This window comes from Macaca thibetana, chromosome 7 (genome assembly GCF_024542745.1).
Source record: "Macaca thibetana thibetana isolate TM-01 chromosome 7, ASM2454274v1, whole genome shotgun sequence".
Classification (NCBI taxonomy): domain Eukaryota; kingdom Metazoa; phylum Chordata; class Mammalia; order Primates; family Cercopithecidae; genus Macaca; species Macaca thibetana.
Window position 1 is genome coordinate 34,354,314 of NC_065584.1, and position 23,075 is coordinate 34,377,388.

Below are 23,075 nucleotides of genomic sequence, written 5' to 3' on the forward strand. Positions count from 1 at the left end.
CTAGTTGCCTTTTGATTTCTCTGAGCAAACATTCATCTAAAAATCATCCATGAGGATCTACAACTTGACTTTGCCAGATACTTATGTTGTGCCAAATGCTATGTTTCTGGAGACTTTTTTTTTAAATAGATTATAAAGCTCCCTTTTAGCGTTTCAAATAAGTGGGAGCAAATGTAAGGATACATAAGCCTGCAGAGGATTAAAGAAGAAATAGGATATCTTTGAAATTAGTTTGAATGCCAGAGCTTAAAATTTTAAAGAATAGTTCAGATGTACCAGTTAAATAACGTTTTGTTTAAAACAAGCATTTTAAACCTACCATGTGAATGATCTTTGGAAGGCAGCTATGCTCTCCACTATACCACCAACTCATCTAGTGAATAATCTTTGAATTAAAAATTTAACATTTCTAGTGCTTTTAATTTATTTATTTATTTATTTTGGAGATGGAGTTTCGCTCTGTCACCCAGGCTGGAGTGCAATGGCACGATCTCAGGTCAATGCAACCTCCGCCTCCCGGGTTCACGTGATTCTCCTGCCTCAGCCTCCAGAGTAGCTGGGGTTACAGATGCCCACCACCACACCCAGCTAATTGTGTTTTTAGTAGAGATGGGGTTTCACCATGTTGGCCGGGCTGATCTCTAACTCCTGACCTCAGGTGATCCACCTGCCTGGGCCTCCCAAAGTGCTGGGATTACAGGCATGAGCCACCGTGCTCCGCCTTCTAGTGCTTTTTAAATTTGTGAACAATTGAGAAAAGAGATAATTTGCAAGTGTTTTTCCCCAAAATACTCTCTTACAATTTAGAATTACATTAACTTCAATGGGAATTCATCTACATACTTGATGTGCTCAAATGAAAAACTAACTAAACAAGGTAGGGTTTTAAAAACATGCTCCTCAGAGCATAACTATGTTAATTTTTTTAACTTTCTGTGCATAAAGTTATTGACAGCTATTTTCAGCTGATTTACTTTGTCACATAACTTCACTGATTAGCTACTTTAGTACTTAGCTTCTATAGGATAAATGACAGAAACCACTATTGCCCATTGTTACTGCCTTTATGGCATATCAGCTGCAGGATGAGGAATATTGTCATATATCAGCCAATTCCATAAAAAGTGTATAAGGCCTTTGGTTATCTTGCTTAACTCTGGTCCAAGATGCCCTTCATTTAAAAAAGGTCATTTCTTCCCATTGTTTCTTAAATGTCTCTCCCTCTGTCTTAGTTTTAGACTAGTTTCATTACACTACCAGTTTCTAATACGTTGTTTTTTTATTCACTATTTGATATATTTGTTTTAATATATGTTCTTGTTTTAGCAGGTAAAAGAATGATAACAAATGTTTTTTAAAAGAACATTATTATTCTTTAATAACTGTCTTTTTATGAATTTTGCATGCCAACTTTTTTCATTAACATGTTGGGTATTTTATAAAAAGAGGGAAAGCTCAATGTTTAACAATAGCTTTTCTAGGAGCTGAATTAAATATTAACAATCTCCTTCCTTCACCTTCCTATCCCTCAAGATTGGTGAATATCTTAACTTTGGCTGCATCCTTGAAAGCTTATGGTTATTCATAGTCTAACAAAACTAGGGTCACCAAACTTGGCAGCAGAAATAATCTTAGTCTTATTGTGATAACTACCCAATTACTTTATTATTTTTCCAGTTGCAGTTCAAAATGTTTTGTGGAAATATTTTTTGCTGTTTGTGATTTTCAAAGCTTACAGGGGAAAACAAACTTTCCAGTGTTGGAGAGCATTGAACAGTTTATGGATTGTGTAAAAGAGTCAAATTTCAGTGCAATTATCTTTTCCTAGACATTTATCCAACATTAAAAACTGACGATTATAAAAAGTAAAGGCTTAAAGTATATTTCAACCATAGCTAAGAAATGTAGAGTTAAATCTAGCTTGTGTGTGTTGAAACCCATCTAATTTGTGTAAATTCTACAGATTTTAATTGGTGGCCAGTTTTCATAAATGGTGCTTAAAAATTGGTGCTGATACCATAGATAGTTATGCCTCTGTTATTCAGATAGTTTCAGAATTGTATACTTATAAATCTCAATGCAAGTTTATTTTAAAATAACAGCTTTTAGGTTTGGCGCAGTGGCTCATGTCTGTAATTCCAGCACTTTAGGAGGCTTAGGCAGGCAGATCACTTGAGGTCAGGAGTTCGAGACCAGCCTGGCCAACATGGTGAAACCCTGTCTCTACTAAAAATACAAAAATCAGCTGGATGTGGTGGTGCATACCTGTAGTCCCAGCTACTCAGGAGGCCGAGGCATGAGAATTGCTTGAACCCAGGAGGCAGAGGTTGTGGTGACCTAAGATCATGCCACTGCACTCCATCCTGGGTGACGAGTGAGACTCTGTCTCAAAAAACAAACAAACAAAAACCAAATAATAATAAACAATAGCTTTTATAAAGAAAACAAAACGCTGTTTCTTAAATTTCAGTTGTAGCCCACAGACATCATTTGGTTCTTAAGATACGTGTTTTCTCAGCTCTTGTATGAGTATTAGCCTTGTAACCTTAATAGACAATTTATTCTGTGTCTGGAATAGAACATACATGTTATTTCCTTATGTATGTTGTGAAATTGATCAACACACATGTACATATAGATTGATACTAATGTAAGTTAATGGAAAGCCAATGGTCAAGCTCCCCTTAAGTGGTATGGAGTTTCTAAGTGACATCTTACTCACTAAGAAAAAGTATGACAAGGACCTTTGATGCATACTCATTTAATTTTATGTATTGCATTTTTAATGTGATTATGTGGTCATTTGAATGTGGACTTTTTTAAAAATTGATGACTTTCACATAGTTGACCACCAATTTTAAACTTTAAAAATGTATATGGAACCAGTTTTCTATTTTCTGTTCACTATTATAAAATTTAAAATACAAATCTCACCAAACCAGTATGCCCTATCTTTTCCTCTGCTGCCAAATTTGGAAGATCTCTGTTTTAAATGTAAACAGCGATTACTAAACTAACTTGGTACTCTGCATGGATACAGGTTCTGATTTCTTCTCACTCTTTCCATGGATTCTTAGGCCATACAATGTGTTTCCCTGCATTTTCATGCACCCTTCCTTTTTCCCTGTCACTCCTGGTATGGATAACTCTTTGAAACTCACTCCCACCCCTTCTCCCACTTTTTCCTTTCCCCAATTTCTGTATGTGCTTATTGATGTGAAACTCTGGGACATTTAGGCCATACAATAATAGCGCTCGACTTGTCCCCCTGTTCCTCCAGGAAAGGAAGTTCTTCAAAGGCTTCTTTGGAAAAGTAAGTTTGATGCCACATTCATGCTTGCTTTATAAGGAGTTACACCCCTAGTGTACCACTGACATATTTTTTAAAAGTAGCACAGCTTTGGTTTCTTTATAATACAGGAATTGGTTTGACTGTATATGGAAATTAATGAATTAGGAAGTTGCTATCCGTAATGTTATCAGTGGATCTACTGATACTAAATCTGATGATTCTAAGAAATTCCAATAAATAAGCTGGGCATGGTGGCTCATGTCTGTAATCCCAGCACTTTGGGAGGCCGAGGCAGGTGGATCACCTGAGGAGTTTGAGACCAGCCTGGCCAACATGATGAAACCCTGTCTCTACCAAAACTACAATACAGGTGATGTGCACCTGTAATCCCAGCTACTCGGAAGGCTGAGGCAGGAGAATCGATTGAACCCAAGAGGTGGAGGTTGCAGTGAGCCGAGATCACGCCCCTGCACTCCAGCTTGGGTGATGGAGTAAGACGCTGTCTCAAAAAAATAAAGAAATTCCAATAAATGAATCAAGTAGGTTAAAAGAGGATTATCTCCTCAACAGTAGGTATTAAAATAAATATTATTTGGTCTTGTAAACTCTGTTTATATTAAAATATTAGCAATATTTGTAACAAGTGGATTTTACATGATGCCCAGTATTCACAGGGAAATCGGAAGAAATATTTAAGTAAAAATTAAATATACCCCAAAGTTTACATTCAGGGCAATTTTTTTTCCAATCTAAATTAAATTTCAGGAGAAGTAAGTGAAAGTGGATAAACTTGGATAAACTTATCTTTAGGGATCCTGCTATGATTTTTAACCTGCATTGCTAATCTAAGAAAAAGTATCTTAATTATTAGCCTACCAAATATCTGTCATATGTGGAATGTTGTTTATGTAGATGCTTTTCAAATAATGATTATTCAATGTTCATATCTCCCTAAATTTAAGAATATATGGGGTGGCTGTACTAATATCAGTAAATATATTTCTGAATATATTTTGTGTCCAAGTTTATCCTTGTTTAATTTTGAGTAAGTGCTAAAACTAATTCAGACTGAGACAGTATGAGAGAAAAAATACTGTCATTAGATAACAGTATAAATTACTAATGATTTATGTGATTAACAAAATCCTACAATTTTTTTTCTACTGCATGGTTTTGTCATTTTGGAAATTTGTTTTAAAGAACAAATAATTTACATTTCCTTCTCAATTAAATGTTTAAATGTAACTCATTTTTACATTTTCTTATTCTAACTTAGGTCACCTTTATACTAATGTAAACACATTTGAAGTGTTTTGATCTAATGATTTAATTCAGTTACTCCTGTTAATCTGAAATAAAAAGTCAAATAATTCACCCACACATGTCACAGTACGTTTTTTAATAGACATTTTGGGTCTGAGTCAGGTTAATAAGTCCTTAGAATATGGGATACATATAGAAAGAATCTTATTATTTCCCGTGTAGCATAGCATTATAAGTAGGCATTATATTTGTTAAGGAAATTGATAATTGTTAAGGACACTTTAGGAAACTTTTTGTGGTGTATTTTTTTTTTCCCAAATAGTTTCCGAAAGCAATTACACATCTACAAGTATCATACAATTTTAACTATTGTTCAAGTGACCAGTTTTAATAAGTCTGCTTTACTTAAAACAGCAGATAAGGCTATGTACAATAAGCTATATAAGATAAGGCATCATAGATAAGATGAAGGTCAGGTTATAACAAATATTGATTTGTTTATTTATTTATTTATTTTATTTATTTTTTTTTTTTTGAGACGGAGTCTCGCTCTGTCGCCCAGGTTGGAGTGCAGTGGCTGGATCTCAGCTCACTGCAAGCTCCGCCTCCCGGGTTTACGCCATTCTCCTGCCTCAGCCTCCGGAGTAGCTGGGGCTACAGGCGCCCGCCACCACGCCCGGCTAGTTTTTTGTATTTTTTAGTAGAGACGGGGTTTCACCATGTTAGCCAGGATGGTCTCGATCTCCTGACCTCGTGATCCACCCGTCTCGGCCTCCCAAAGTGCTGGGATTACAGGCTTGAGCCACCGCGCCCGGCCTGATTTGGTTTTTAGAAAGACAATTTTTAAAGTATGTATTTTAGCTGGATGCAGTGGTGCATGCTACTCAGGAGCCTGGAGTGGATTAAGGAACAAAGCTCTCCCCTCAAAGTCAATCCTGAGGTCACAGTATTTATTGCTACATATAATGGGGCCATGATGCACCTACACTGTAGCTGAGCTGGATCACACTGTGTTTGGTAGGCTTTTCACTGCATTTTTTTTTGCTACATGATGAATTTGTATAGTATAAGAAAGAGAATTATGAATCATCTCACTTAATCCTTAACCCAGAAATAATAATTCTCTAGTTTTGCAGTGAGAAAACTGAGGTTTGCAGAGGTTAAATGACCTGACTGTATTCACAGATATTTATAATAAGTGGTAAAAAATGGGATTTGAACCCGAATAATCTGACTTCAGAGCCAAAAGTACTATACATTGTGCTATACAATAACTTTATTTTCATATTATTTTTAAGTGAAGATTTTATCTCAAAAGGTGCTAGTAAGTAAAGAGCTTCTTAGAAACTCACTTTTACTTTCTTTTTTATAGAGTAGTAATTTAACTTTAGATTTTATTTCTAATCAGTTACTTTTTATTAGTTAAAGCTTTAAATAATCATATTTTTTAGTAGAGACGGGGTTTCACCATGTTAGTTGGCCAGGCTGATCTTGAACTCCTGACCTCAGGTGATCTGCCCGCCTCGGCATGTGCCTGTAATCCCAGCTACTACTCAGGAGGCTGAGGCAGGAGAATTGCTTGAACCTGGGAGGTACAGGTTGCAAGGAGCCAAGATAATACCATTGCACTCCAGCCTCAGTGACAGGAGACCATCTCAAAAAAAAAAAAAAGAAAAGAAAAAAATTCCTTTTCAGTGGTTCAAACTAACATTTTATTTATTTGGAAATATTTAAATCCTACATGTTGAGTATCTCTTATTCGAAATGTTTAGGACCTGAAGGGTTATGGATTTTGGATTTTTTTTTCAGATTTTGGAATATTTGCTTATATATAATGAGATATTTTGGGGATAAGACCCAAGTCTAAATGCAGAAGTTATTTGTGTTTTATATATGCCTTATACATATAGCCTGTAGATAATTTTATACAATATTTTAAATAATTTTTATAATTAATTTATATTACTTTATTATTTTATAGTTAATAATTTAATTTTGTGCATGAAACAAAGTTCATGTACATTGAACCATCCGAAAGCAAAGGTATCACTATCTCAGCCACCCATGTGGATGGAGTCTGTGGTTGTTTGGCATTACTATCATTCCCTACTTTGAATTTATATGCTACTGATAAGCAGTCATTTTCTTGCACTTATTCACACATAAGTACTTCGCTTTAAAAAAAAAAAAAAGACCTACTGACTGGGCACGGTGGCTCACGCCAGCACTTTGGGAGGCCAAGGGCGGGTGGATTGCTTGAGGTCAGGAGTTCAAGACCAGCCTGACCAACAGGGTGAAATCCCATCTACTAAAAATACAAAAAAATTAGCTGGGCATGGTGGCACACAGCTGTAGTCCCAGCTACTCAGGAGGCTGAGGCAGGAGAATTGCTTGAACCCGGGAGATGGAGGTTGCAGTGAGCCTGAATCACGCCACTGCACTCCAGCCTGGGCTACAGAGCAAGACTCTGTCTCAAAAAAAAAAAAAAAAAGACATACCACTAGTAGAGTGAAAAAATAATATGTTCAGAGTAACTGAGCAGCACCATAGCATCACCAGAATACATATGTCAGCTGTTTAACAACAGCAACAACAAACAATGACAGGCTTTGCCTTCCCCTCTAAGGCTGTGTTTTGATTAAAAGATTACTTACACTGTATTTTCTTTTTTCCAAGGTAAAAAGAAATATCAGAAGCAGTTGAGGGGCCAGGAAGTGGGTCTTCTAGGGATGAAGTGACATTCTGCTAGATGGCTTTTTTTTTTTTTTTTTTTTTTTTGGAGACAGGGTCTCACTCTGTCACCCAGGCTGGAGTGCGGTGGCACAATCATGGCTCACTGCAGCCTCAAATTCCCAGGCTCAGGGGATCCTCCCAACACAACCTCTCGAGTAGCTGGGACTATAGGCGTGTGCCACCACACTCAGCTATTTTTGTATTTTTCATAGAAACAGGGTTTCTCCATGTTGCCCAGGCTGGTCTCAAACTTCTGAGGTCAAGTGATCCACCCACCTCACCCTGCCAAAGTGCTGGGATTACAAGCATGAACCACTGTGCCCAGCCTGCTGGATGGCTTGTGTGTTGTATGCCTACATTTTTTTGTTGTTGTTTTTTTGAGACAGAGTCCCCCTTCATCACCCAGGCTGGTGCGATCTCAGTCACCACCACCTCTGCTTTCCGGGTTCAAGTGATTTTTTTGTTTCAGCCTCCCGAGTAGCTGGGACCACAGGCGCTTGCCACCGTACCCAGATAATTTTTGTATTTTTAGTAGAGAGGGGGTTTCACCATGTTGGCCAGGCTGATCTCGAACTCCAGACCTCAAGTGATCTGCCTGCCTTGGCCTCCCAGGGTGCTGGGATTACAGGCATGAGCCACAGCACCCAGAATTCTTTTCTTATGTTATTGGGGAAAATTTTTTTTTTAATGTCAGGGTGATTTTATACTAATATATAATTTTTTACAGTGAGTCATTTAAAGAGTTTGGAAAACAGAGAGGGGCAAGTATTGTCCCTTATCTTACCTAGAATGTGCTTTTAAATGATAATTTTTTCTTTAATTTGGAATCTTTCAAATCTTTCAAGTTGCCGTCATTTAATTCATCTCCACACTAATCTACAAGAAATAGACTGGTGAGAGAGACTTGATAATATTACTGAGTTTGCTAGGTCAATTGTGGTTTGATGAAAGCTCAAAATGAAGAATCTTACAGAACAGTGTATGTTATGGAGTTTTTATCCAGTACAGTTCCTCATAAGTTTTGATATTTTGTTGTTCTTTGAATCATGTATGATTTAATGATCCAGGATAAATAGAACAACAGTAATCAAGAAGTGTTTTTATTAAACACTTTTATGTGAAAGTAAGTAGATAGAAGAATTGTTTGCCCTGATTCTGAATTTATGACTCATAGCCAGGAAAACTTTCTCTTTTCCATAAGTTGCTTCTTGGACCTGACCTTCCCTATTGTTACATCACCACCTGATAGGAGCAGTGCCTCCAGAAACTTTAGCAGTATGGAACAGATAAATCTGGGTGTGTTACAGGCCTGTAATCCATTGTAAGCTTACAAACATTGTAAAAGAGGGGCAAAAAACACAAGGATCTGAAATAACTTTTTCCAAACTAATTAAATTGCTCATTGCCATGGCCGGGTACGTTGGCTCACGCCTGTAATCCCAGCACTTTGGGAGGCTGAGGCGGGTGAACCACAAGGTCAGGAGTTCAAGATGAGTCTGGCCAAGATGGTGAAACCCCGTCTCTACTAAAAATACAAAAATTAGCTGGGCGTGGTGGCAGGTGCCTATAATCCAAGCTACTCGGGAGACTGAGGCAGGAGAATCGCTTGAACACCGGGGGTGGGCAGAGGTTGCAGTGAACCCAGATCGTGACACTGCACTTCAGCCTGGGTGACAGAGTGAGACTATCTCAAATAAATAAATAAATAAATAAATAAATAAATTAAATTAAATAAATAGCTCATTGCCTTAGGAAAGCCAATAATGCACTCAGCTTTTTAGGGATTATTACATGCAACTTCATTAGCATAGTTGGCTGTACTGGGCAAATACTTTATTACCAAAAATTACATGGCACTTAATGTTTGAAAAAAGGTTTTTATAATTTTAACGTATTTGAGGAACCCTATGAGCTAAGTAATCTGTATTCCCATTTTATGAAGAAGCTGACTCAACATAGAGACAGGAAATACTCTTAGGCCACCCTATTAGATCTCTTTTTGAAGCCATTTACTTGTATTTATATAGAGCTTTATAGTTTATTATGTGCTTTGACCTACTTTCTAATTTGCCATTCACAACAGTTCAGTGAATTGGACAGGGTAGTTCATGAAACTGCATTTTACAGATGAATAAACAGAAGCTCAGAGAGTTCACCCAGCTAATACTAAATGGCAGTGCCTACAGCGAAACCAAGGTTTTCTGAAACTTAGTGCCAAGTTCTTTCACCTACCCCATGTTGATGTTCTGTCATTCAAAAAGCATTCCTCTGCTTTCCTCAAGTATGCCTTAATTATAATGAATGGAGAAGTGTCTAATGCAGAGGACGCTAGACAGCCCAAGGGCCTGAATACTTCCATAAACGTGGACTTTTGGCCTGCACACAGGCTTTTATATAAAAAGTAGGATATTCATCTTAAGAATTAGCAGACCTGGCAAAACAGCGTGCTTTCTATGTGGCAACAGTGTCTTGACCTGAGTAACAGCTGTGCCCTTTGCCTATTCACCACAATCCCTGCAACTCCCTGTTGTCCCTGCTTTACTCATTTGTTATCTGCCTTTAACTCTTGTATGCATTTGAGTTTGTGAACTCCTCTCTGGGTTATGTCACTTTGATTTATTTTTCTTTGTAGCAACCACTTCTGACTGTATAAAAATCACCAAAAATATTATAATATCTGTTCTTACAGCTGCTGTTAATATACTGCCAAATATAGTTTTTCAAGTTTTTATGTTTTTATAATTGCTAAGTGGCACCATTAGAAATGGTTAAGTTTTAGAGAATGCATGGTTGAAAAGTAATGTGTATGTAATCCCAGCACTTTGGGAGGCCGAGGCGAGTGGATCACCTGAGGTCGGGAGTTCGAGACCAGCCTGACCAACATGGAGAAACCTCGTCACTACTAAAAATACAAAATTAGCTGGGCCTGGTGGCACATGCCTATAATCCCAGCTACTAGGGAGGCTGAGGCAGGAGAATTGGTTGAACCTGGGAGGCGGAGGTTGCGGTGAGCCGAGATCGTGCCATTGCACTCCAGCCTGGGCAACAAGAGTGAAACTCTGCCTCAAAAAAAAAAAAAAAAAGGAAAAGTAATGTGTAACTACGTTGTTTTAACCTAATTCCTGAGAGTAAAGGATTTCATGGCATTTATGACTCCACTCTTGAATTAGTGTATTCAAATCTCCATTCTATTTTATATTTCCTAAATTTTCTCCTCTATGACAACTTGTACTTAGTGCTTATCTTCATTCTGGATCCTATTCTTTTATTATTATTATTATTATACCTTAAGTTCTGGGATACATGTGCAGAATGTGCAGGTTTGTTACATAAGTATACATGTGCCATGGTGGTTTGCTGCACCCATCAACCCATCATCTAGGTTTTAAGCCCCGCATACATTAGGTATTTGTCCTAATGCTCTCCCTCCCCTTGCCCCCAACTCCCCGACAGGCCCCAGTGTGTGATGTTCCCCTCCCTGTGTCCGCATGTTCTCATTGTTCACCTCCCACTTATGAGTGAGAACATGTGGTATTTGGTTTTCTGTTCCTGTGTTAATTTGCTAAGAATGGTGGTTTCCAGCTTCATCCATGTCCCTACAAAGGACATGAACTCATTCTTTTTTATGGCTGCATAGTATTTCATGGTATATATGTGCCACATTTTCTTTATCCAGTCTATCATTGATGGGCATTTGGGTTGGTTCCAAGTCTTTGCTTTTGTGAATAGTGCTGCAGTAAACATACGTGTGCAAGTGTCTTTATAGTAGAATTATTTATATTCCTTTGGGTATTGGATCCTATTCTTTAAAAGTGCATCTGTGCTCATATATTGTTTCCCTCCTGTTCAAGGGATGAACTATCTGTGCTCCTTGCAGAGGCCAACTCCTCCACCAGATTCTTCTAATTCCAACTCTTACTTACTCTGGCAATGCTACCCCCTGTCTCCTCTGTAATCAGTTTTCTTTCTCTAGTGGATCATCCATTAGCATAAAAATATACCATCTTCTTTTTAAAAAAAGTTTTTTTCTTGGTACCCTCAGCTCCTTCTTCTGTTGAACCCATTTAATCATCTCCACAACTTTTACCTCCACCACCCCACCACGGCTGCCCTTATCTTCTTTTGTATTACTATTCCAGTAGTCCTATTGCCTTACTCAGGCTATCAGCAGCAATTGACGTAGCCCATCTCTCACTCCCCCTTGAAACACTAGTTCAGGGATCATACTTTCCCAATTTTCCCCTTCGTCTGTGGACTCTTTTCAGCCTACACCTCTCCGTTAATGATCTCATCCACAATGTGATGGCTTTAAATATCATTTATGTAATATATGCTGATGGTTTTGAAATGTATATCTCCATACATCTCCCCTGAACTCCATAATGGTATTTCCATCTTAGAAGCAATATAGCATAGGAAGCAAGGGCCCAGCCTTTGGTGCCAGATTACTTGCACTTGCTAGCTTTGCGATTAATGCCTACTTCATGTGGTTGTTGTGAAGATTAGATGAATAAACATAAGTAAAGAGCACCAAATGGCCTGTTTTGGTAGATAGGTGTCACTATCATCATTATTAAACTTTTTCACTTTGATATCTGCTAGTCACCTCACCCTTTAATATGTCACAAATCGAATTCCCCCAAGGAGAGAAGGATCTTTCTCTCCTAGTTTTTTCCAGTCTCAGTATACAGCATCTCTGTCCCTATGCACTAGCCAAACCCTGGATTTGACCTTGACTTCTCTTTTTCTTATACCCTACATCCACTCTATTAACAGTTCCTGTCTGCTTTAGCCTTCAAGAACCTAATCAGTTCTCACTATCTCCACCACTCCTACCCTGGTCCAAGCCAGCATCTCCTCTTAACTGAACCATTGCAGTAGCATTCTACTAGCATCCTACTACCCCTGCTTTCATTATTGTCCTCCTGCCATCCCCTCTTGAGAGATCGGCCTGAGTGATCTTTTTAAGACAGAGGTCTGGCCGGGCACAGTGGCTCACGCCTGTAATCCCAGCACTTTGGGAGTCCTAGGCAGGCGGATCACGACGAGATCAGGAGATCGAGACCATCCTGGCTAACATGGTGAAACCCCGTCTCTACTAAAAATACAAAAAAATTAGACAGGCGTGGTGGCGGGTGCCTGTAGTCCCAGCTACTTGGGAGGCTGAGGCAGGAGAATGGTGTGAACCTGGGAGGTAGAGCTTGCAGTGAGCTGAGATCATGCCACTGTGCTCCAGCCAGGGCAACAGAGTGATACTCCGTCTCAAAAAAAAAAAGACAGAGGCCCAATTATGTTGCTTCACTGTCCCATGTCCCCCAGTAGCTTCCTGATCTACTCAGGGTAAAAGCCAAAGTCTTTTAGGCCTTGTAGGCCATTGTATATGAATCCCCTCTGTCTTTTTCCTCTTTTATCTCCTCCTAGCCTTCTTCTTGCTTCCTCTGTTCCAGCCACACTAGCCTCCTGGATATTCCTTAAACACACCAGATATGCTTTCACCTCAGGGCCTTTGTACTTGTTGTAACCTCTAGTAGAACACACATCATCCAGATATATGTGTGGCTCACTTCCTCATCTCTTTCTCTTCACTCAAAAGCCCCATTATCAGGCATTTACTGACAACTTTTAAAAAAATCCAAACACCACTCTCCACCAGACACACACACTCCCTATTCCACTTCCTAGCTTTATTTTTATCTGATAGGGCTTATCACTGTGTGTCATGCCATACATTTTACTTATTTGTTTATCTCTTCCTCACTAAAATGTAAGCTCTGTGAGGACAGTGATCTCCACCTGTTTTGTTTACTGCAAATCTTCAGTACCTAGAATAATTTGTGGTCCATGGTAGCTGCTCCAAAATATTTGAATTAATGAATAAAGGAATGAATGAGAAATGTACTGCTCAAGTTCACCCTGTTGTGGGAGGAATCAGATAGGTAAAGACATGGTTACCAAATTGTGTGACAATAACAGGTGCTCCAGGAGCAAAGAGGAAGAGTGAATGTGAAAGGTTGTAATGAAGGCTTCTAGGAGGAGATGACACCTAAGGCTGAGCCTAAAAACTATGAGTTCCAGTTAAACTAAGTTAGAAGAGAAAGATTTCAGACAGAAGGAACAGCACTATCAGGGACATTGGGATGAGAGAAAACATGTTGCACACTTATTCATTCATTCATTCATTCATTCATTCATTCATTCAACCTAGGGGTGTTGAGAAGGACACAGAAGATGAGACCCAGATTTCATTCATGGATGACCAAGGGGATGGTGGAATCACTCATTGTGAGAAGGGATAATTTGGTTTTGGACAGGTTGAATTTGAGATGCCTCTAGAATTTTCATTTCAGCTACTATATACCTTTGAAAAATGAACTTAATATTGGAATAATCCCTAGGTCTCCCCTCCCCCAATTGAAGTGATTTGGCATACTAGAAGAGCTAAATTGCCTCTCCAAACCCTCCTTTACTGTGTAGTTGATGACATGCTCCATGCTTGTTTTTTCCTAAAAGCCTTTAAGTGCCCCTCTCATTTAAGAAAGTACAGGAATAATTAACCTTAGCGTCTGAGACTAAAAGTTACTGTACTCTTCCTAAGCACAGTACAATCTCAAATCCTGAAGAAAGTTTTCTATCCTTTCGCTGCTTTGTTCTTTGGGGTATATTCACTGGATTTTGGAATTACAAGACAAAATTTATTATACCATTCTGTTCAGAAATTCAAATATCAAATTATAGACTTCAAGGCTTTTCTGCTTTAAAAAACGATGAAGCTGGGTTTCCTCTGAAAAAAGTCTCTTGTTTATTACAAGGCACACTATATCATGGTTTCCTGGTTTATATATCACCATTACTCTGTAATGCCTGCCTCTGTGTAGATGTGGCAGAAAGACTGACCAGTGATTCTTTACACATTGGGTACCTTTGAAGACCTCTTTAGTTTGTAGCTGAAGGAACTTTGCACAGTAGAATTGCAAATCACTGTTGTTCTGAGAGTGACTTGTTCTGCCCTAATTGGTCTGCTTGCTGCTGTTGCTTCTTAACATTTCAAAGCTATGCAAAATTAGGTTTCCATGTGTCTTTATAGCATTTCTTCACTTCAGCTTACATTAGAACATCTGCTTAACCCTTTTGCTCTTACTTAGCATATGCCCAGCAGAACTGTCTTGCCTCCAAATGTCATTTTTATTTTTGCCAATGGCATGCTCTTATCTCATTGGTGATCTTGGGAATCATAGAATTTTAGAGTTGGACAGCACCTTAAAATGGGTAGGATGTAAATACATTTGTCAGAAAAAAAAGAAAATGAATTCAGGGACACAGTTCCAACAGGTCTAATATTTCAGTATAAAGAATTATCTTTCCAAGAACATTCAATTAATTACTTTATAGAGATTATGATTATATCAGATGTCACAAACTATGGCCCACTACTGTATTTGTTTTTGTAAATAACATTTTATTGGAACAAAGTCATGCCGATTTGTGTACATATTGTTCTGGCTGCTTTTGTGCAATCATAGAGTTGAGTAGTTGCAATAGAGATTGTATGTCCTGCAAAGCCTAAAATATTTTGTTATCTGGTCCTTCACAAAAAACGTTTGCTAATTCCTAATTTCAACAGTTTAAAAACTCATTTCGGCCAGGCATGGTAGCTCACACCTAAATCCCAGCATTTTTGGAGGCTGAGGCAGGCACATCACCTGAAGTCAGGAGTTCAAGACCAGCCTGGCCAACATGGTGAAACCCCTTCTCTATTAAAAATACAAAAATTAGCCGTAGCTGGGCATGGTGGCAGGCACCTGTAATCCCAGCCATTTGGGAGGCTGAGGCAGGAGAATTGCTTGAACCCAGGAGGTGGAGGTTGCAGTGAGCCAAGATCGCACCACTGCACTCCAAGCATGGGCGACAGAGCAAGACCGTCTCAAAAAATAAAACAAGCCGGGCGCGGTGGCTCAAGCCTGTAATCCCAGCACTTTGGGAGGCTGAGATGGGCGGATCACGAGGTCGGGAGATCGAGACCATCCTGTCTAACACGGTGAAACCCCTTCTCTACTAAAAATACAAAAAACTAGCCGGGCGTAGTGGCGGGCGCCTGTAGTCCCAGCTACTCGGGAGGCTGAGGCAGGAGAATGGCGAGAACCCGGGAGGCGGAGCTTGCAGTGAGCCGAGATCGCGCCACCGCACTCCAGCCTGGGTGACTGAGCAAGACTCCGTCTCAAAAAAATAAATAAATAAAAATAAAATAAAATAAAACTCATTTCTCCCAAGGATAACATCAGTTATACTGATGAAATAAAAGAGCAATGTAAGAATCTTTCCACCTACCATGTATATCACCGACTTGTCATTTTCATCCTTTTTCAATTTATTTTTAAAAAGTGGTTTCAACTGGGCATAGTGGCTCACATCTGTAATCCTAATACTTTGGAAGGCTGAGGTGGGAGGATCACGTGAAGCCAGGAACTTGAGACCAGCCTGGGCAACATAAGACCCCTTCCTATAAAAATGAAAAAGTCCTATGAAAGTCCTATAAAAATATAAAAAGTCCTATAAAAATAAAAAAGCCAGGTGTGTTGGTACTTACTTGTGGTCTCCCAGCTACTCAGGAGGCTGAGGTGGGTGGATGACTTGAGCCCAAGAGTTTGAGGCTGCAGTGAGCTGTGATCACACCACTGCGCTCCAGCCTGGGTGACAAATTAAGATCCTGTCTCTAACAAAAAAAACAGGAAAGAAAGAAAAAGAAAGAAACAGTAGTTTCTACTTTAAAGAAACAAAAAGCAAACAAAAAAACTCTGGAGATAGGTAGATAGCAATTGGTTATTTCAGTTGCCTTTTACTGTGTGTAGCTTTTATATTTAGGAGAAAGTCATCTTACAGTGTGCTGAGCTTGTTACTATTTCTGTGCCATTTTTCCAACCATTTTGTGTTCCTTTACCAGATTTTTTTGTGTTAAGATTACCTGTGCATTTCCTTCTGGTACAAGTTTCCTGATTTAGTAATTTGTAATAGATTCACTATATGTTATTATTTTCTCCAGTGTCGGAACCTGCTTAATTGCTATATCGGTTTATATCTACCCATAACAAAAAGTTTTAAAGAATATAATAATTTTTAAATACTAAGCTGGATATTTATAGTGTAGAGTAATTACTTGAGAAAGTTATACTTTAATTTTTCACTTTTGGTTAGCTTGATCCTTCTGCTCAGATTTCACCAATTTAAATTCTAAGTTACTGAAGTTCTGTCCATGTTAGATCGGTTTTCTTTGAAAAAAAGGATTTTTGTCATTATTGTGAAGCTTTTTCATGATACTTGTATTTGTCAGTGTGAATTCTATCTATAACCATGAAATTATTATTAAAGTAGAAAGTGTTAGAGCAGCGATGATAAAATAATTCTGAATGTCTGAACATGTGTGTTGCCACTTCCACATTTTTATTAGTTCCTGAAGCATATTGTCTTTTGTTGTTGTTGAGATGGAGTCTCACTCTGTCACCCAGACTGGAGTGCAGTAGCGCGATCTTGGCTCACTGCAACCTCTGCCTCCTAGGTTCAAGCAATTCTCATGCCACAGCCTCCAGAGTAGCTGGGACTACAGGCGCATGCCACCACGCCCTGCTGGTTTTTGTGTTTTTAGTAGAGACGGGGTTTTACCATGTTGGCCAGGATGGTCTCAAACTCCTGACCTCAGGTGATCCACTGACCTTGGCCTCCCAAAGTGCTGGGATTACAGGTGTGAGCCACCGTGCCTGGCCAGCATGTTGTCTTTTTAAAGAGGTGTTTGTGCCACTAAGATGTATGTAAATTCTTTTTTTCTTTCTTTTCTTTTTTTCTTTTTTTTTTTTTTGAGATAGAGTCTCACTCACTCTGTTGCCCAGGCTGGAGTGCAATGGTGCAATCTCAGCTCACTGCAACCTCCACCTCCCGGGTTCAAGTGAGTCTCCTGCCTCAGCCTTCCGAGCAGCTGGGGTTACAGGCACCTGCTACCACACCTGGCTAATTTTTGTATTTTTAGTAGAGACAGGGTTTCGCCATGTTGGTGAGTGGTCTCAAACTCCTGGCTTCAGGTGATCCACCCTCCTCAACTTCCTCCAAAAGTGCTGGGATTATAGGCATGAGCCATTGCGCCCAGCCTGTATGTAAATTCTACATTTCATACTTAATGTAGGTTGTCTTTTTTCAGTCCTTTGATTAGTTAACTGTGGCCTGATCGCCTAGGATACTGGTTTCAAGTAGACAGTTTTAGGGCAGACATTGTCCTCTTAGTCACTTTTATCTTCTTTTCTTAAAAATGCTCAGAAATCTTAGTTTATGTGGTCAGAATGAAAGACTCAAGTTAACAAATAATATGGAAGTATTGGCCAGGCGCAGTGGCTCATACCTGTAATCCCAGCACTTTGAGAGGCCAAGGTGGGCGGATCACCTGAGGTCAGGAGTTCAAGACCAGCCTGGCCAACTTGGCAAAACTCCATCTCTACCAAAAAAAAATACAAAAAATGTAGCTGGGCGTGGGGCCATGCACCTGTAATCCCAGCTACTCGGGAAACTGAGGCACGAGAATCACTTGAACCCAGGACACAGAGGTTGCAGTGAGCCTAAAACTGCTCCACTGCACTCCAGCCTGGGTGACAGAGTAAGACTCGTGTCAGAAAAAAAAAAAAGAAATATGGAAGAAATATGGAAGTATTGCAACTGTAGAATTTGTGAGAGGAAGCCTGGGCTTAATTTCTAATCATTAATATTTCAGTACCTGACTGAAGTAACTGTAATGTGGCAAACTATAATGATGTACAGGAACTGACACCCAAAAGTATGAACAAATGCAAGAATTCATATTATCTGTTTTCTTTCATTAGAGAGTCAGAGGTCATGAAATATGACAAATATGATTCCTTACTGATATATTAGTACAATACTATAAAATTATTAAGGCCTATCTCAAAAAGCACAATTTTATTTATTTTTTTTATTTTTGAGATGGAGTCTCAGTCTATCACCCAGGCAGGAGTGCAGTGGCATGATCTCAGTTCACTGCAACCTCTGCCTCCTGGGTTCAAGCAATTCTCCTGCCTCAGCCTCCTGAGTAGCTGGAATTACAGGCACGTGCCACCACACCTGGCTAATTTTTTGTATTTTTAGTAGATACGGGATTTCACCATGTTGGCCAGGCTGGTTTCGAACTCCTGGCCTCAAGTGATTCACCTGCCTTGGCCTCCCAAAGTGTTGGGATTACAGACATGAGCCACCACACCTGGCCACACATGTTTTTATAACCATATAGTTGGGCTGTGTATGGTGATTTACACCTGTAATCCCAGCACTTTGGGAGGCCGAAGCAGGAGGATCGCTTGAGCCTAGGAGTTCAAGGCTGCAGTGAATTATGATTATGTCACTATGCTCCAGCCTAGGCAGCAGGGCAAGACCCCATCTCTACAAAAAAAAATGTTTAAAAATTAGCTGGGTGTGGTAGTGCACGCCTGTAGTCCCAGCTACTGGGGAGGCTGAAGTGGGAGGTTTACTGGAGCCCAGGAGTTCAAGGCTGTAGTGAACTGTCCTGTGCCACTTGCATGCCAGCCTGGGCAACAAGGCAAGACCCTGTCTCCAAACAAACAAGCATATAATTGGGCGAAGAAAATGTTATATTTCCCTGAATATTGTAAGGAGACTAACTGGAGAACAGTCTCATTCTAAATTGACCTTTTATTTTTCCCTTCTTCAGTCTTCCAACCTTGAAGTAGTCCTATCTCTTGCCTTAGATACTGAACACTGCAGGCTACAATTATACAATGAGCAGATTGATTAAACTGCAAATTTAAATATCTTAGAATTGTCAGTGCCATTTGGTAATGTTGTATATTGACTGGTCAGCTACAACAGGAGACTGGTCAGCTGTCTCCTGTTTCCTACAACTGATATTTAGCATATTTTTCTTTCAACAAATATTTCTTGAACTGCTACTCTGTTCCAGGTGTTGTTCAAGTTCCAGGGATACAGCAGTGAATGATAGAAGGAAGAACCTTGCCCTCATGGAGCTTACCTTCCAGCAAAATACTAATTGTTACATGAGGGTTGGTTAAATATGAGTAGTTACTGTTGTTGGTGAATGACTGTTCTACCAATTTGCCTGGAACAGCCCTATTATAACACCCATTTATTAGTTTAATAGTCATCCCTTTCATTTTCAAAGGGTTCCCAGTTTGTAGAGTAAATTATATGACCGTCCTTGTTCTAAACCTTTCGTATACATTAATTCGTTTAATCCTCACAGTAACCCTATGAGGTATATGAGATTATTAACATCATTATACAGGTGTAGAAAGTGAAGCACAGAGAAATTAAATTAACCTGCCTTTGATGGGAGTAACTTGCAAAACCAGAATTCAAATCCAAACAACAGCTTGGTTCCTAGTCACTCTACTAGACTGCCTCCATACTACTGTTCTCAATCTTTACTGTTTTACTCTGCCTGTCATCTTTCCTCTCCCCAGCAAAGTAAAGCAGGTAAAGTAATACCACACATTCGCAGATGAATTTATGGTTCTGCAGAGTGAATTTTCTCCACTTGCTACTCCCTCCTTTACAAATCTGTCTTCCTATCTACTCGGCCTCACTTTATCCCTCCATTTCATAGGAATGGACATCTCTCCTCCTGTCTAAAACTTGTATTCTAGCCCCATCTCACCCTGCATTTTGTTGGACTTTGTCCTCTAAATTACTCTTCTCTTTTTCTTGGGCCTTCCATTTCCATTGTTCCACTAGCTTTTCCCATTGAGCACATGAAGAGGATTTTTTGTTGTCATTGTTGAAAATGTATATCACTCTTTTAAGAATTCTGCTTTACTACTGGGAAAGGTTTTTAAAAGTTTATTAATAATATAATGATGATAAATGGCTGCTAATTTTTACCCTATTTAAATTCCAGGTACTGTATATAATCTCTAATCCTTTTAACAAACTACAGATATTTTACAGATGAAGAGATGAAAGCTCAATGGGCTACATAACTTTCTTAGCTTATGAATAGTAGCACTGAATTCAGTCTCGTATTTGTCTTAATCCAAAGCCCATTCTATTTCAAGTATAACATGCTAGTGTATCACAATTCTTAAGACTTCCCTTGATCCTCTGCCTGTGCCTTATTGCCCTACAGCTCTCCTTTTTATAGAAAAGCTTTGTAAAAAAAGTATTTAATACTTGTAGACTCTTCTTGCCTTTCATTTACTTATCGACCCATTCTAGTCTAACTTCTACTTCTGTATCAGGATCCTCCAAAGAAACAATCTCTAGGAGGTTTTATATATATATATGATATAATATATATATATCATATATGATATATATCACATATTAATATATATTATATATTATCTATTTTAAGAATTCACTCATGTGATTGTAGGGGCTGGCAGGCTGGCAAGTCTGATACCTGTAAAGCAGGCCAACAGGCTGGAAACTCAGGCAGGGTTTCTTCTCCAGGAAACTTGTTTTTGCTCTTGAGGCCTTCAACTGATTGGATGAAGCCTATCCATATTACCAAGGCTAATCTCCTTTACCTAAATTCAATTTATTGTAATAATATTTACAGAGTAGCTTCTAATTACGCATAGAATCAAGATCAAAGTCCTTATCAGAAATAGAAGACCTCTCGTGATTAGGCCTTTCCTACTATATCTCCCATTCTGCCTCTCCCATTGCCAAGTCTACTTACCAAGCCATACTAAAATATTTATAGAGCCCCAGAATTGCCATGTTGTTTGCTTCCATGTCCTGTACTGCTGTTTCTTTTGCCTGGCATGTCCAGTACTTCTGTTATTTCCCTGTCTCCCTGCCCCTACCTAGAGCATCAAGAAAAATTATTTCAGCACCCAGTTCAGTCTTCTCCTTTGTATAACCTTCCCCAATTTCACAAAGAGTTTGATTATACCTCTTTTCTCACTGTACCTTGTTCTCAGCTCTACTGTAGCACTTACCTATGGTATTCTTTATTTTTTGTCTGATTGTTGCCTTTCAGTAACCGTCCAGGTATTTCCACTGGCTGGCATATTATAGGCACTCATCAAATGTATGGTGGTGGTGGAGATGATGAGGCCTAGTGGATCACAGGTTAAGTAAGGCCATGTCCCCATATCAAGTTTTCCTAGGCTTGGATCACATATAGAGGAGAGTGGTAGACAGTTCTGATAGTCTCCCTTGTCCCTTCTAGAGGCTGCTGCGCCAACCTTAGCAACAGATTCTTTTTGATCTATATTTTTTATGATAATCTGATACCTATTCTCAGCCTTCATATTGCTTTCGTTTTATTTTGCTGTATCCTTGAGGCAGTTAAAAAGAAAGGATACTGTTAAATTACTATTACATTCCATCACAGGAGGAATTATGCATCAGCTTGTTCTCATGTGATTCTCATGTGCCAAAAAGTATTTTCTGAGCCAGTAAAAAGAAAATTATTAAAAGGCCGGGCGCGGTGGCTCAAGCCTGTAATCCCAGCACTTTGGGAGGCCGAGACGGGCGGATCACGAGGTCAGGAGATCGAGACCATCCTGGCTAACACAGTGAAACCCCGTCTCTACTAAAAAATACAAAAAACTAGCCGGGCGAGGTGGCGGGCGCTTGTAGTCCCAGCTACTCGGGAGGCTGAGGCAGGAGAATGGCGTAAAAACCCGAGGCGGAGCTTGCAGTGAGCTGAGATCCGGCCACTGCACTCCAGCCTGGGTGACAGAGCGAGACTCCGTCTCAAAAAAAAAAAAAAAAAAAAAAAAAAAAAAAAATTATTTTTTTGGGGTAGTTTTTAAATCTTCCTGTGTCCCCAAAATGTCTCCATGCATTTAATGTCAAGTTAAAACCCAAGCCAAGGCTGGGTGCAGTGGTGCACACTTGTAGTCCTGGCTACACATGAGACTGGGACGGGGGGATCACTTGAGCCCAGGAGTTCAAGGCTGTAATGCTCTATGATCATACCTGTGAATAGCCACTGCACTCCAGCGTGGGCAACATAGTGAGACCTCGTCTCTAAAATTATTAGACGCTGGGCACAGTGGCTCGCACCTGTAATCCCAGCACTTCAGGAGGCTGAGGGGGGCAGATCACTTGAGATCAGGAGTTCCAGACCAGCCTGGCCAATGTGGTAAAACTCCATCTCTACTAGAAATACAAAAATTAGCCGGGCGTGATGGCAGGAGCCTGTAATCCCAGCTATTCGGGAGGCTGAGGCAGGAGAATCGCTTGAACCCGGGAGTGGGGAGGTTGCAGTGAGCCAATATCGCATCATTGCTCTCCAGCCTGGGCGACAGAGTGAGACTCTGTCTCAAGAAAAAAAAAAATTATTAGGAAAAACGTCAGTGTTAACTCTGAGAGAACAAATAATGGCTTTTTAAAGATTGTTAATAGAGTAATGAAGACTTACTGTGTTTTTAACACGAAAATTTTAGGTGACCAAGGGTCCTGCTATAACATACTGGGGTCATAGGATAGTAGAATGGTCAACACCTCAATTTAGACATGTTACTTCTTGCTCTAAATACACTTGTAGATGCTACTTGTGGTGTAACTCCTTATGTGTTTAATATGTATCTGACTCTTGGTTTTCTTGATTTTTTAAATGGGTGAAGGATCTAGTTATGAATTCTTTGCCCTTTATGGAATTTGATATCTTGGGTTTTATTCCATCTGTTACTTCCCTTTTACTTACTTTTATCTTATTGTTTTGCATTGTGTTTGTAAAATAATGGCTTTGGCTTATTTTTTCCTGAACTTTTCTGCAGTTTGGTTTGAGTATCTGGCTTTGGGT

At 39.4% G+C, this 23,075-nt stretch overlaps 1 protein-coding gene across 14 annotated transcripts in view; it reads left to right on the top strand.

The window, feature by feature from the left end:
• NUMB (NUMB endocytic adaptor protein) overlaps window positions 1-23,075 on the top strand; it is a 196,311-nt gene that overhangs the window by 149,852 nt on the left and 23,384 nt on the right. For 8 of the 14 annotated variants that reach the window (XM_050798737.1, XM_050798735.1, XM_050798745.1 and 5 more), the window contains one exon: window positions 3,281-3,313. The exons of the other annotated variants lie outside the window; for them this stretch is intronic. In XM_050798737.1, coding sequence (XP_050654694.1) covers window positions 3,281-3,313 — 33 coding nt within the window. The remainder of the gene's footprint in view (window positions 1-3,280; window positions 3,314-23,075) is intronic. 14 annotated transcript variants of the gene reach the window in all.